At 50.2% G+C, this 14491-nt stretch overlaps 5 protein-coding genes across 5 annotated transcripts; 4 read left to right on the plus strand and 1 right to left on the minus strand.

The window, feature by feature from the left end:
• Positions 1-16: 16 nt before the first annotated feature.
• Positions 17-1454, plus strand: M438DRAFT_348251 (uncharacterized protein). Its single transcript, XM_029906097.1, has one exon. It carries the CDS (start codon positions 378-380, stop codon positions 1281-1283), a length of 906 nt encoding a protein of 301 aa, XP_029757346.1. The 5' UTR covers positions 17-377; the 3' UTR covers positions 1284-1454.
• A 1385-nt stretch (positions 1455-2839) lies between these two features.
• M438DRAFT_324860 (uncharacterized protein) lies at positions 2840-6128 on the plus strand. The gene is made up of 2 exons (XM_029903073.1): positions 2840-4724; positions 4777-6128. Exons 1-2 carry the CDS (start codon positions 2889-2891, stop codon positions 5719-5721), a joined length of 2781 nt encoding a protein of 926 aa, XP_029757347.1. The 5' UTR covers positions 2840-2888; the 3' UTR covers positions 5722-6128.
• A 6-nt stretch (positions 6129-6134) lies between these two features.
• Positions 6135-10924, plus strand: M438DRAFT_368052 (glycoside hydrolase). The gene is made up of 3 exons (XM_029908014.1): positions 6135-6832; positions 6894-7415; positions 9188-10924. Exons 1-3 carry the CDS (start codon positions 6262-6264, stop codon positions 10633-10635), a joined length of 2541 nt encoding a protein of 846 aa, XP_029757348.1. The 5' UTR covers positions 6135-6261; the 3' UTR covers positions 10636-10924.
• Positions 10925-10926: 2 nt separating this feature from the next.
• On the minus strand, positions 10927-12355 carry M438DRAFT_368053 (FAD-linked oxidoreductase; the record flags this gene model as incomplete). The annotated part of the gene is made up of 2 exons (XM_029908015.1): positions 10927-11734; positions 11787-12355. 2 exons carry the CDS (start codon positions 12353-12355, stop codon positions 10927-10929), a joined length of 1377 nt encoding a protein of 458 aa, XP_029757349.1.
• A 606-nt stretch (positions 12356-12961) lies between these two features.
• Positions 12962-14079, plus strand: M438DRAFT_348255 (RmlC-like cupin). Its single transcript, XM_029906098.1, has 3 exons — positions 12962-13195; positions 13254-13346; positions 13402-14079. The coding sequence occupies exons 1-3, from the start codon at positions 13054-13056 to the stop codon at positions 13686-13688; spliced, it is 522 nt and encodes a 173-aa protein (XP_029757350.1). The 5' UTR covers positions 12962-13053; the 3' UTR covers positions 13689-14079.
• The last annotated feature ends 412 nt before the right edge of the window (positions 14080-14491 follow it).

Raw genomic sequence — 14491 nt, forward strand, 5'->3', positions numbered from 1 at the left:
ACTGCAACCAGCGATACAATTATAATTATCGGTACAGCCAAACTGATCAATCAGCAATTACCAACCCCAACTTCGGAGTGGAAAAGTCGAGAACGTGTGATGCACGGAAGATGGGTGTGATTGTTCAGCAGCGCTGACATAATCCGAGATCGCGTCATCTCTTGTCGGACGGCGACTCGCTGCCTCATATGATTTAGCCCGCCGCCTCAGTGGAAGGCCTCGGTATATAAATCAATTGCCCCTCTTATGCTCTAAGTATTAATTTTCTCCATCTATCCTCTCAATCATCCATGAGCTTGTATCGCATCCCACGCACAGTTCAGACCCTGCGCCCAATTCTATCACCGATCACCCGAACTACCAGATTCCAAAGCACAATGACCACCGCCGCATTCAAGTACATCGACCCGACTTCCTTCGATCCGAACGCGACAGAAGCCTTCAAGAAGCCTTGGGGGAAAGTAGATGGCCCAGGCTACTCGTTCTCCCTTATTGATCACGAGCGTCAGGTCGAGAACCTGAGAGGACAAGAAGCAAACTTCAACACCGATACGGCTGGATTCGCAGTATACCACAAGCCATCAAAAGAGAAGGACTTTACAGACGACAAGGCTGTTCGCGAAGGATATTACCAAGAGGTGGAGCAGGCTCTGAGAGAGAAGCTGCCTGGAATCAAGAAGGTTGTCATCTTCGACCACACAATCAGACGTAGAGAAAAAGCCTCGCCTCGTCAGCCTGTCCAGCAGGTCCATGTAGACCAGACACCTCGCGCTGCTGAGATCCGAGTACGTCGTCACTTGCCTGAAGAGGAAGCCGAGGAACTGCTCAAGGGTCGCTACCAGATCATCAATGTCTGGCGACCCATTGGCCACAACGCTAGTGATTTCCCTCTTGCTGTCATTGATTGGCGCACGACAACAGAGAAGGACTTCGTCAAGGTGGATCTATTGTACCCCAAGCGCAACGACACAGACAACGACGACCGCGGAAAGGAGGTTCTACCGGATTCCACCTCGATGACCTCCACTGAAGGGTATGAACCCAAGGGCGAGACCTATGCTGTTGCTCCTTCCGACAAACACAAGTTCTACTACATGAAGGATATGACGCCCGACGAGCTTATGCTTCTCAAGTGCTTCGACAGCAGAAGTGAATGGTCGCCCAACAGCACCAAGGGACTCGCTCACGGCACTCCGCATACTGCCTTTGTTGACCCTCAGACCCCGGCAGATGCTCCTGGCAGACAGAGCATTGAGGTCAGATGCTTGGTATTCTACGACTAATTGATGCCGCGGCAGGCAACCGACAATCTGCATAAGAGGAGCTTGCGATTTCAAATATGACACGGCACGAAGATTATGATTATGCTTATTCAATTGTCTTTGCGGTATGTGCGTACGTTCAACTGTCGGTAGATAGTTTGCTCAATAATGAACCCACAAAATGTTTCGCCCTATGCCCCAGTTCGTTCTCCGCAGCAACCTCACGATTGTAATACCTGAAGCGCCGCAACATGATTGTTGTAGTCTTTTTAAGCGCAGTGAACTATAAAGCATAATGACATATTTGTGTTAAGGTTGTACGCCCTCTCAGATTGAGGTGACCCAGGCGGGAGTCAAGCTCTCTACAAGCAACGTCTGCAAGCCATCTCTAAATTGAGGCTTGAGATTTATCGAATTGACCTTGGGCCTTGCCAACAAGATATGAGATGTCTGTACAAATCCTCGTCTAGAAGGCTATACTTGCCCAGTTCTAAGAAAACGTGGGAATGCCGGCCGAGACTGCTGCCATGCTCTAGCCACGTTCTTTGCATCCTCCAGTTCCCTCTCGACCTCGGAAACGTTTGGTCGCGTCGCATAAATATGCCATCGAAGGCTTGCCACCCGCAACGCCGCTGGCTTGATGGGCCCATTGCTTCAGTAAAAAGGCGTTGCTCAAAATATTGGCCCTTGGCTGGGAAACGTGTCGGCGCGGGAAACGGTCGTGTCTTTGAACAAGAGCCGCATGAGGCGTCGCTGCCCGTCACAGACTTCACACCTCGAAAATTTCTCCAAAACATCTCTTCAGTGTCGCAACCCAATCGTGAATCGACCACAACAAGTGTGACTTGTGTAGCTTTATTTTACTCGATCAAAGATGCACCCACATCAAGTGTCTTCCACTCACTTATTCCAGGAGGAGAAAAGGCTTCAATACCCCGACCGTTCGCTCTCCATATGCCTCCAACGGCTTCGACGAACAGGCTGCCGGCACCGAAAGGGCCCTGCCGAGTCGCTAGAACAACCACAGGCTAAGTCATTCACCCCTTAACAGCTACGTTTTCGCAACACGCGAGGACACACCACGAACGGTACTGTTGGGCTATTGTCCTCGTGGGTTCATGTCACTCTGGACTCTGCATGTCTCTGTCCTGTGCCATCGGCGGGTCTGGATAGGCCAGAGGCTCGTCATACCGTTTTATGCCTACCTTATTCAAGCCTCCTTCCCGCCTGAAGTTGTATTCAGGACCACAGTTGACTCAGGCAACTCAACGGTTTCGTAGGGCACCCGCATGGTACCTGTCTTTGGACCCACCCAGAGCCAATCACAGATGCAAGGCTTTGGGATCCATACACAGTCGCGTGAGGGTAGAACAGGGTTCTCGCTAATCCACAGGTTCGTCGTCTCAAATCCATCACGTTCCAGTCCCCAACGCCGGCCGCTTCAGGAAAACGGGTTGCGGTCCCGCTAGCCGTGGTAAGTGGCTTGATGGACGTGGCAAGCACCTGTCTAGGTGACTTATACATGTTCCCGAGGATCGAATCCGATAATACCTCCCAAATCCCACCGGACATGATCGGTCTTTGCTCTCTCTGCTCCTAACTAATGTCCACAACAACCATGACCCAATGACTGACCAAATTAATACTAATCACAACTATCCGCTCTACTCGGAGGATCATCCCAAGTATGGCAGCACAAAGAATGCCGTACCCACCATCGTGGTGCCGGAGGAAGCACACACAAAGGCAGCACCCCAAGGACCAGGACTGGATAACTTCGCGGCTGATATCGCATCTAAATATCATGCTCAACGTAATGTACGCAAGGTGTCGAGGGCAGGACCTGACTTCAGAGAGTTCTTGGCCAAGAGAAGTCAACGACAAGATTCGCAGGCGACACTTGTTGACTTTGCCCGACGCCCATCGAGAACCAATGAAGGAAAATTCAGACTCAATGTCGTCCCGGATGAGAATCGTCCTAGCAGCCCTTTGAGACCTACATCTTCACGACGTGGCTCATCAAATTCACGCCCTGGAAGTTCGAATGGACCCACAGACATCTCTGGCCAACCGACCTCCCCCAATCTCAAAGGAAGCCCCGGATTGGGATCTCACTCTCCTCGTCTAGGTGGAGGTGAATGGGGCGCATTCAATTGGCGGCCAGACATCAACCCAATTCAGCCCGTCCATGCACGACTACAAAGATTGGAATCCGACGCAACGCTAGTAGACACAGGATCATGGAGACGTGGCTCACGACAAGGCTCGAGGCAAGGCTCTCGCTCAGGATCCATAGTTGAAGACCCCTTTAGAAGAAAGTCTGACTTCTCTTCCCTGGATGCGCTTCCGACCAACAGACTGCGACAGGGATCTTACTTTCAACCCATAATCGACATCGACCCATTGACAGAAAAGGACCGTGGATTACTCATTGGAGGTGTCAAGCCTTTGGATCCTGACCTTGACCAAGAGAAGGAAAACCAGACGACCGAGCCAGAACTTGCAGTTGCGGAACCTCAAGTCATCACGGAAGAGTTGAAGAGCACCCACCAAGAGCATAGCATCACAACGACGCAAGAGACATTTGTGACAACAACATACCCCGAAATCGCCGACCCAGTGGACCCTTGCCGCAACCTGACGCGGATGGACTTGATCAAACAGCGTGTAGTGTTCAGCAGCAACATCTTTGCTATCAACGTTGCTATGCTGGTATTTGCCCTTTTCGCTCCAGAAGCCATCTCTGGACGCTGGGTACTCTCATTCATCGTCTTCATCAAGTCCAAGGACTGCATCTCCTCCATCATCAGCTGTATGTATCTGATCTACAAATGTATCAGAGACTTTTTCTGGCCTCCGCCACCAGTTGAGTCGAAGTGGATTCTCTCACTAATTCCTGCATACTCGGAGTCTGAAGAGATGATCAAGAACTGCGTCTTCTCTCTGCGAGACAATGATGCACAACCTCACAAGCAGGTAATGTGCATCATTCTGGACGGCAAGCCAAGAGACGTTAAACAGTACATGCGCATCACAACCACTTTCAAACGTGAATACGTTACATCAAGATTCAAGCGCAACCATTTGGTCATCACTGCTGGGTTTATGGAAGACGTGCCGGTCATTGTCTTTGAGAAGGTCAAGAACTCAGGCAAGAAGGACTCGCTCATCCTTTGCCATGATCTGTTCAATGTTATGCGGGAAGACGCACCTTTGTATACGAGACTGCTACGCAAGGAGATCGAGAAGAATGTTCTTCCCACCCTGGTCGGCGAGGGCTTCCCCGGCTTCGACATGGTCTTCTGTACCGATGCCGACTCTGTCATCCACAAGGGTGCCGTAGCCGGACTTGCGAATGCGCTCGTTCGTGACCCAAAGGCCATTGCTTCGTGTGGTTTGGTGCTGGTGGAGCTTGAAGCTGGTGCTGAATGGTCGTACTGGAATCTGTACCAGCAATTTCAAGTAAGTTGCCGCTTCTCGTTTACAACCATGAGCATTGCTAACATTGTAACAGTACAACTTTGGACAGTTCGTCCGTCGACAAGCTGAGAGCGTCTGGGGCAAAGTCACATGCCTTCCTGGATGTATCACCATGGTTGCAGTGCGACCGGAGATGGCAGGAGCAATGACCAGATACGCGGCTCCCATCACTGCATACCCAGTACTCTTGCATCAAGTTCAATACCTCGGCACCGACCGAAGATTGACTTACTCAATGCTTTCTCAAAGCAAAGACCTTCACACAGTGTTTGTACCCGACGCCGTCAGCGAGACTGTGGCGCCGCAATCACTCAAACACTACCTCAGTCAGCGAAGACGCTGGGGTAGCAACGCATACTTTAATAACTATTTCTACTTTGCCGGCGAGAACATGATCTGGATCACGCGACTTTGGGCGTGTATCGAGGTCACCAGACTCAGCCTGGTCTATTACCGTGTGGCCAACACGATTCTCTTCATCTACGGACTTGTCAGCAGCTTCAACCTCATGTCGATCATCCCGCTGCTGGTCGTCTCGCAACTTCCTACAATCTGGTTTCTCATCAACACTGCTACCAACAAGCAGCTCCGGCAGAGAGCTCACAAGATCTTGCTTGGATTGTGCATCAACAAAGTCATGGCTCCCATCATGTCTGTTGCCGTCTTCACAATCGTAGTCAAGAACTTGGGATCACAAGCATGGGGTCTAACACATGGAGCGACGACTGCTGCACCGGCTGCAGTAGAGGAGATGGCAGAGAACGAGAAGGCCCAGACGGCCCAAGGTCTTCTCGCAAACCTCCAGCCAAGAAATGGATCAATCATGTCCATCATTACCGAAGAGTCGAGCATTGGTATGAACACACCCAAAGCCGCCTCGATCGCCAGTCACGACAGAGAAGGCGAGTCGGAGGTGAACGAGATTGATGAGGAGGAGTCGAGAGAAAAAATTGTTGGATTCCTCGCAGCCGGTCTGTGAGCATGGCGGACGCAAAAGTCCATTTTTATTATTTCCTTTGTCACATTTACGATATCACGACCTTTCTACGATGAGTTACGAAACACTATACCACTTCAGCTGCAGAATATCAATACTTTCTCTTGGTTTCAATTGAATAATGGCTTGAGCACGATGGAAATATTGAAGATTTGCTTGGACAGGGAGCTGAATAGCTTGAGCCCTGACAGTTGAGAGACAGAAGTGGTGATCATGTCGGCATTCAGGCAGCTGAGGCAATAGCGGATTGATGTTACAAACGGTTCTGTGCAAATTAACGGCGTGTTGGGGTCGAGGCGTCGAGTGCACAGCAACGCAGCGACGTAATGCAGGGAAGATTAGTATGCCGTTCAGCCAGAGCAGGACCAAGATGTCTCGCGTCGACTCGGAAACTCAACGGGGTCTCGTACATGTATGCAAGCGAAGAAAGAAGAAATTGTATATATGTAGAGTGTTCACGGCCGTAGAGGAAGCGGATAGCAAAACTACCGACCCACAGTTCCAGAGTTCCAGTGTTCCACGATGAAGGCCTCGGAGTTGGTGACCGTGACGGCATTCATGAGCGGCTTGGCGGCAGCGCTTCCATCATCTCCATCTTCACCATCCTCATACAACAACCTGAACTACTATTTCCCTCGGCAGACGGCGCCTCAATATCCATCATCATTTGATCCTCTGAGCAACAATGTGCTCGCCGTCTACTATGGCAAGGCACAGTACAACTCGAATCCGTCCTTGATGGACCTTTGCAATGACAGCGACATTGACATGATCGTCATGGGCTTCATCCGACAATTCAATGGGCCCAATGTTCAGCCCACATTTGACATTGCCAACTGCAGAACACCGTCCAATCCTGCGGCCAACTTTACAGGCATCAGCTGCCCTGCTCTGGCAGCCAGCATCACGCAATGCCAGAGCGTAGGCAAGAAGGTCATGATCAGTCTGGGCGGCTCCAATGCCAACCTGGTCCTGAGCAGCGATGCCGAAGCGCAGCAGGCCGCCAACATCCTCTGGAATGTCTTTGGTGCCGGCACTGCCACACCTAACCTCCGACCCTTTGGCAATGTCACTCTGGACGGCTTCGACTTTGGTAGGCCTCTCGCCCTGCTATCCTCCTGCATCTTCAGACACATGAGCTGACACAACCTTAGACTTCGAAGGTGGTTCTGATACATCTTACGTTGACGTGCTGTCGGCCAACCTGCAGTCACTCTACTCCACTGCCAGTCCCGCCCGCTTCATCAGCGCCTCTCCTCTATGCGCCAATAATACCATCATGCCCTACGACTTCTACAAGTACGCCAACTTCATCTGGCCGCGCTTCTACAATGCAAACGCCTGCAAGGCTGGCGGCAAGGGCTTCAACAATTCCGTCACCACATGGTCCAACTTCCTCATCGACGTCGACTCCGCCATTGGTACGAGCTATCCTCGCTTCTACATTGGCGCTCTCGGCTTTGAAAACTACAACAATGGCGGCGGCTTCGTTACACCCGATGTCTTTGGCGATCTCGTCGAGTACACCAAGAACCGCGTCGGCAAAGCAACCTTCGGAGGCGTCAGCATCTGGGAAGGCACCGATGCCCTGCAATCAAAGACCGCCGACGGCAGCCAGGATATCCTCAATGTCGCCAAAGAGGCACTGTTGGAACCATTCACCAGCGATGCCTGTGGTACGTTGGACACTCGCGCTTTGGTCGTAATAAAATTGATTCGTGGCCAGATTGATCGTTGGACTGGACTTGGAAGAGGAAGAGGCGGATCAAGTAGTAGGAGAAGAGATGTTTGCGGGTCGAGGAGAAGCTGAGTATATGCATTTGGAACATGATTATGAACGGACGAAACCACAGAAACATCGCTATGATGGATCGCACATTGGTCCTAGCTATACGGGAGTTTTGACTTTGCCAGGGTTTGACAGGGCTTTGCTACGGATGAGTTATTCTGGCTCTGATATTCGGGTATGGTGCATTCAAAGGAGATGGATAAAAGCGCTGATATAGACAGGGAATCACAACAGTGTTTAACAATCACATCGCTACTTTTGTCCGCATCTTCTTCCCTCAAGCTTCCTCGTACTTTTCCTTCAGCATATCCTTCTCGGATTTCTCCTCGATCAACCCTTTCTCACAATCAATCTCGTCATCCCTCTCTTGCAGCACAAACCCTTCCTCCTGCCCCTCCAACATCCTCTCTGTCATCCTCTCTTCCTTCCTCAACCTTCTCGCTTGAAGTCTGACCTTGCAACACCTCACACAACCCCATCCTGCAGTGATGATCCAACACGTCATACCCAACATGTCAAACCACACAGCCACTTTCATCTTCCCCTGTTGACCTTCCACCCATTCAGCGCTATCCCTGCCGTTTTTACCACCGTCAAAATAGACGATTCCGAAAACTCCCGCAAGAGCCGCCCATAGCACCGCGATACAAAAATCCCAGAGGAACAATTTCTGACAAGCGACTTTTGGGATTGCGTAGATGAGAAGAGTCAAGAGGGTTAGGATGCAGCAGACTAGGGCGTAGATGTAGGAAGAGGAGGAGGAAGAGGAAGTGAGAGAGGAGGCGTAGAGGGGGAGGGTTACGAGGGTTGTGAGGAGTTGGAGGGTGCGGATTGTGAGGTGGAAGGTTGGTTTTAGGGATATGGTGGAGGGTAGGGTGGAGAGTTTGGTCGGTTTGTTGGGGAGAGGTTGAATGGACATTGTTGTGGTGATGGAGGGAGGGTGGTTGGACGTTGTGGTTGTGTTGGGTGGCTGGTTGCTGATAGTGGTGTTGTTTGATGCTCGCGTTTGCCGATTTCGCTGATAGTCGAGTGATTTGGTGATTGCCAGACAGTTTGGTGGTAGGCAGATGATTCTGTGGTTGACAGGTTGATATCCGTATTCGTATATCGGCTTAGAAGGGGGTATGGTGGTATACGGGAATTGAGATTATGCCAATGATCAAAGCAAATGAAAGGATGTTTGTCAAGATGAACAATTAAATTAACAGCGTTTCAGCGACATACTTATACTTGACCTTTTCCCTTGTTCTTCTTTGCGTTCTAAGAATGGGTTGTGGCTATGGTGAAGTCTGAGATGTGTATACGGTACCATACGCTATTTTTTTCTCAACACGGCATTTGACCTTGATGCATGCTCGGCCAATGAGAGAACATCCGACATGACATCCGAACAGAGTAGATTGCGCGTCTCTTTTGTCAAAGTTCGAGCAAAGATGTTTCGATGAGAGAAAATTGGTTGTTGCTGCCGTATTGAGAAAATGTAGTTTGTCAGGGTTGGCAACAACGACTTCGTGATGATCGTTTTCCAATGACGTTCGCAAATGCTTTCATCGACATCACGCTTGACCGCGGTGCTTGTCAACTCCCTCAACACCATCATATTCAATGAGATAAATTCATGCCTACCGATGGCTCGTCTTCCTGATGAGATCCTGCTAGAGATTGCCAGACACTTGTCGGACGAATACGATGAGAGATCATCGCGTGATGCAGACGACGTGAAGGAGATAAAACACACTCTCATTGACCTGTGCATGACCTCCATGCTTTTCCGCACCGTTGCTCAAGCAGCCTTGCACTACTACTTTGAGAGGACATCCGACGACTTGAATTCATACGATGGAAGCGACTTGCTGCCAGCCACCAACGACCGCGAGTTTAGGCGATGCACCCGCACGGAAAGCTTCATCAAAACACTCATTCACAGGCCGGACCTTGCAGCTAGTGTCAAGTTCATGAAACTCGACGCCTTCCAGGACAACGACCAGACGTATAGTCTCAATACCACGCATCTTCCTCTCGACCCTATGACAACAGATCTGTTTGTAGAATCCACTCACCGTATACCACCTCCGCCACCAGAGTTAGTCAGACAATGGGCTAGCAGAGACGATGATCTCGACCGCATAGAAGTATGGCAAGATGACTGGCGCGAGGGTCTCCGACTCGGCTTCGCTAACGCAGAGATTGCTCTGCTCTTCACGCTTGTCCCTAATCTCCTGCGGCTGGAGTTGAGTTCTTCAGACGATGATTTCGGTATCTTCGTACACGACCTGTGCGAGCAGATGCTTGGACCTCGATCGTCGAAAACAATAGTGTATCGTTATTTAGGTCTTGAGGTTGACACAGACTTCCGCTCCCAATCCCCTACTACGCCACTAGGCATCTTCCCAAATCTCCGGGATCTTGTCGTCAGGACCAATCCTAGCAAGGATCTTGGGTTCGAAGGGATCGGGCGACTCTTATCTATTCCAACAATGCGGTCACTGCAGTGCGAACACGTCAATGGACAGGACACAGTGGTCGGATGGGTCGAACTTCCATTGAGTCATCTGGAGCGACTCGAACTGCAAGAGTGTCCGTTCGATATGTTAAGCTTGGGTGCATTGATCTCTAGCTCCAAAGGCTTGAAACATCTACAAATCACCTTGACCAATACATACCCTGATGAAGACTTCTGGGCCGCCTTGAAAGAGCGAGCCACAACCCTCGAGACACTGCAACTACACATGGATTTTGGAGAAACCGTGTGGGATGAAAACCAAATCTGCGATCTATCCTCATTCGAAAAACTCAGATCCATGGAGATCTTTCAGGTCATGTTGAGTCCTGCGTTCGAGGATAGCCTGCCTACCTCGCTTGAGGTCCTCACCATCAGTAGGTGTGATGAGTCTTTTCCGGTACGGATTGAGCAGTTATTGCACACTGTCAAGGCTGGACGACTGCCTGAGCTCAAAGAACTGAACATCGCGATGGATCACAGGAATGTCGAATTTAGCGCTCATCTGAATGAGAGACTTCTCGGACTCCAGTCTTGCTTCTCAGAGGCAGGTGTTAGGTTTCAATATGGGGCCTGTGTCGATTATGCCTGTGCAACATCGGACTGATCTTACGGATCCTGCTCTTCGAAACCGCCGAGCACGACCATCATGACCAGCGTTCCATATGCGCAAAGATGTTTTCGGCCCTGAGCTTGTCCAGAAAAACGTCCACAGAGCTACACTCTCGGTGTAAACTCTCCGAGCCTCCCAAAGAGCTTCGCGCTCTTCCATGACTAGACTCAATCCCAACTTCGGAAACGGCATTGCTGCTCAAAGCTACTAAGCACGACTGGAAAAACATCATCATCATAACATAAATACGTAAAACCTAGCAATGACTCATGATCATAACACCCCTCAAAAGCCCATGCGTCGACGAAGTTCTTTCTGCATGACTCCAACTGTACTTTCCATTCTGCTTGCCGCACTCTGGTTTTCTGTCGCTCTGCGAACCAGATAGTGCATGCATTCTCTCACGCTACCCCAGTTCATGCATTTATAGACCATTGGTGCAGAAGCATCTTTCTCAACTTGCTGTCCTGCTTTCTCGCCCATGGCTAGCAATTCGCAGCTGATGTCGTCGGCCATACCGAGTAGTTGTCCAAACTTGATGGGTGAAGGTGTTTCGCCCTTCTGCAACAGACCCTTGTAAAGTGTATAGGCTTTACGGATGGACTCGGAGTTATGACCAGCAAGGAATAACTCAACATTAGGGAAATTTTGCTTGCCGAAACCAGGGAAGGATTTGGTGAGTAAATCTGCTGCGATACCGTCGTAGCATCCATCCGTCTGAATTTTGGTATCGTGGATCAATGTCCTATTTTCACTGCCAATGTATGCGCCTCTGACTAATTTGATTCCGAGGGTCCAGTTCTCAGCGTGGGCTTGTTGTAGCAAGTTCTTGACTGTGCTTCTGGCGGATTTGAGGTAGGCTTGTAGGGTCAACGAGACCAGAGCTTGGCCGTTTGTGTTGAAGCGACGCATCATGTCGACGGTCCAGCGGTCGATTGTGGGTTGGAAGACTTGTTGTTCGGCGTCGATCCATACGCGGCTTCCTTGGGCTGCTGCACGCTCGCAGATAGCAGACATGGCGTCTAAGAGTTGTTGTGGTGGATCTCTGTCTTGAGCAAGTGCCTGTGCGACTCGAGGACCTGCGCCGGTGAATCTGGGATTCTGTAAGTAAGAAGCTGATAACTTTTCGCAGGTGTTGAACTTACTTTATGCCTACATAGTCGCCCGGCTCGACCATATCCAACGTTTTCACATTACCGTCTCGCCATATATCAATATCTTCATCTTGAGTCAGTGGTTCCAGCTCATTCAGTGCTTCTACGGGCATAGCAGGTATCTCTCTGGAATAGATGAGAATAACGCCTTTGAAGCCCATGATTTTGAGATAGTCCAGTGTCTTCTTGATCTCCAATTTGTTCGTGCCAGCACAAAAGTGATCGTATACCATCGGCTTGATCAATGCTCGTAGCAATGCATTCTTGTCTGGATCCAAGATCGCCGATCGAGAGTTTGCTATCTTTGACAGACATGCCACGCCATATTTGAACAAGAACGGAGAGGTGAACACTTTGCCGAGAAAGATATTTCGAAGGAGGTTCACGGTTGATATGCGGTGGAGATGTGACTGCTGTTGCTTCTGATGGTGCTCGGAAGAAGCATCAGGGTGCCTGGAAACCAGAGACGAATGATGTCGTAGCGATTGCCAGGTAACCAGAGTTGGTCTTGGATGAGAAGTACTTTTGTAGACGAAGTGATTGTGCTTGGTGATATTCATGCTTTCAATATAATGATACTCAGGTTAGGTACAAGGTTCCTAGAAGAGGTCGGTCTAGGAAAAGAGGTCATGATATCTATCCCTCGAGCTTGATAGTCCTCTCCGGTTATCGACGGCTGGTATCGGTCGAGGGCGCTCTTATCAACGAATCCCTGTGATGATTGTCGCAGAAGGAGGTGCGGGGTTTGGCCTACGCCGAGGGCGCCCAGATTCAGGGTCAACGATGAACACTGATAAGATCAGAGGTGATTCTTTAGCAAGATTAGCAACGGCATGTGCTTTCCTGGCGATCGATGTATTCGAACTCCAGATGCTGAATATTCAAGAGTTGTGACAAAGGTAGTCATTTTTGTTAGAGGCTAAGTTTCGTGGCAGCCATCAGGAACACACTCATGTTGCTGATGAGGAGAGAGGAAGCATTGGCGGTCAGAGCTTCTTTCAGAACACTGTTGTGCAGCGCAATGAAGACCATCGTGATAGACACGGCGAGCGAGCAATCGCGACGTTGTCGTGTTGACGGAGAAGTTTGAGGTGGCTGGTTGCCGAACGCGGGGTCCGAGGATGATGCTGACACTTTTGGTTGAGCTGACTGACCTCAAGTGCTGACCAAAATATAACAAGCGATCTATTGTTGCTCATATTTCTCGGAAAGCTGTTGTAAAGAACCGCGCCTTCCAATATATCACAAAGACAGCAACATGGCAAGCATTGAAGCAGAAGGTCCCGACGTGTCGGGCGAGGTTCCCCAGGTTCCCATCAACTTCGTTCCTGCCACGGAGGGCGAGACATTCGCTTTGGGCCAGTTGACCATCAGGATTATGGAAGATGGCTCGAGGACAGGTAAATCCGCCATCGCCGTCCAAATAATTCCCAAGACTTACCGTAATCTATCGATCAGATAACAGAATTGGCACTGTCGAATTGACTGTTCCTGCCAACACCTCCGGCCCACCTCCTCATTGGCATGAGATGCATGATGAGACCTTCTTGGGTACGATATGAAAAAAATGCTGGCAAGACGTGAGCTCAATGCTGACTGCTCCAAGTCACCGAGGGTACCATCAGATTCACCTGGTACACAGCCAGAGCATCAGAGCCAACAAAAACGGTCGACGCGCACGCTGGCGATTACGTCGTCGTGCCAGTGAGAGCTCCTCATACTTTCTCCAATCCGACGGACAAGCAAGCCAAGTTTGTCAACACCTTCACTCCGGCATTCTATGTCAACTACTTCAAGTTGTTGGCCAAATACATTGGCGATGGAAAGGTCATGACCCCGGAGGCCAACAAGAAGGCAATGGCCAGCTATGCCACCATCCCACTGCCGAAGTGAGGATGATCGACTGGAAGCAAATATCTGCTCAAATGATACAGCCTCAACAATGCCACAGTTTCAGAATCTTGTGTCGCGGCGGTGGAGATGTTGCAAGATCGTAGTTGAGCGGCAGAAAGACGTGCATTGAAAAGACATGTAAACAACGTTGTGACACGAGCAAGTCCTAATTCTTGGCGATACTAGATTTCGGTGTTGGAATCGATTGTTCAGGAGTAGGTCGTCGTATGTGTACACGAGTCCATCAAGGCGAGGGGAAGGAGCAGCCAGACCGACTTTGATCGGATACGTTGTTGATTTATACTGACCGTATAGCTCTCGGAGGACACACACTTCTTCTTCTAGTGTCGTCTAGTTTGAGTAGAGCAATCTCCTGCATATTATGCCATGGCTCTCGAACACAGGAGAATACGGGGAAGCATTAGATAGTCGTTGATTTTGGTGTCGACGGGGCGCAGCCGGGCATAACGGAGATGAGGGTTGATCTCTGCACGGGCCGCGAATAGATCGTTTCAGTTTTGACGGCCGGCTCCCGGACGACCATTCAATTTTTGTCAAACAGATGACTGCCCGATGCGTGATTGCCAACCGTATAGATGCGTGTTGGTGGTACGGTGCCTCGTGTCAGCGATCCAAACTGGACGATACAGCAAGAAGACCAGAGACCGTTTGACATGCACCTCCTGAATGGAGCTGGAGCATGAAAGCACGACTCGGTCGTTTGCCAATTCCAGGCCGGCAGAGACTGCCGCGTGGCCCAGGAACAGCAGGCACAGGATACCGTTTTGGCATGCGTGGTACGA

The sequence above is a fragment of the Aureobasidium pullulans genome, assembly GCF_000721785.1.
Source record: "Aureobasidium pullulans EXF-150 unplaced genomic scaffold scaffold_20, whole genome shotgun sequence".
In the NCBI taxonomy this organism is placed as follows: Eukaryota; Fungi; Ascomycota; class Dothideomycetes; order Dothideales; family Saccotheciaceae; genus Aureobasidium; species Aureobasidium pullulans.

What these genes read in the sequence shown, in the direction of transcription:
- M438DRAFT_348255 (XM_029906098.1), top strand. Translation starts at nt 13,054, where the DNA reads ATGGCAAGCATTGAAGCAGAAGGTCCCGACGTGTCGGGCGAGGTTCCC. An exon ending in GGAAGATGGCTCGAGGACAG is followed by an intron (nt 13,196 to 13,253) that starts GTAAATCCGCCA and finishes TCTATCGATCAG; the next exon opens with ATAACAGAATTGGCACTGTC. An exon ending in GCATGATGAGACCTTCTTGG is followed by an intron (nt 13,347 to 13,401) that starts GTACGATATGAA and finishes GACTGCTCCAAG; the next exon opens with TCACCGAGGGTACCATCAGA.
- M438DRAFT_368052 (XM_029908014.1), top strand. Translation starts at nt 6,262, where the DNA reads ATGAAGGCCTCGGAGTTGGTGACCGTGACGGCATTCATGAGCGGCTTG. An exon ending in TCTGGACGGCTTCGACTTTG is followed by an intron (nt 6,833 to 6,893) that starts GTAGGCCTCTCG and finishes ACACAACCTTAG; the next exon opens with ACTTCGAAGGTGGTTCTGAT. An exon ending in ATTCACCAGCGATGCCTGTG is followed by an intron (nt 7,416 to 9,187) that starts GTACGTTGGACA and finishes AGATCCTGCTAG; the next exon opens with AGATTGCCAGACACTTGTCG.
- M438DRAFT_324860 (XM_029903073.1), top strand. Translation starts at nt 2,889, where the DNA reads ATGACTGACCAAATTAATACTAATCACAACTATCCGCTCTACTCGGAG. An exon ending in ATCTGTACCAGCAATTTCAA is followed by an intron (nt 4,725 to 4,776) that starts GTAAGTTGCCGC and finishes ACATTGTAACAG; the next exon opens with TACAACTTTGGACAGTTCGT.
- M438DRAFT_348251 (XM_029906097.1), top strand. Translation starts at nt 378, where the DNA reads ATGACCACCGCCGCATTCAAGTACATCGACCCGACTTCCTTCGATCCG.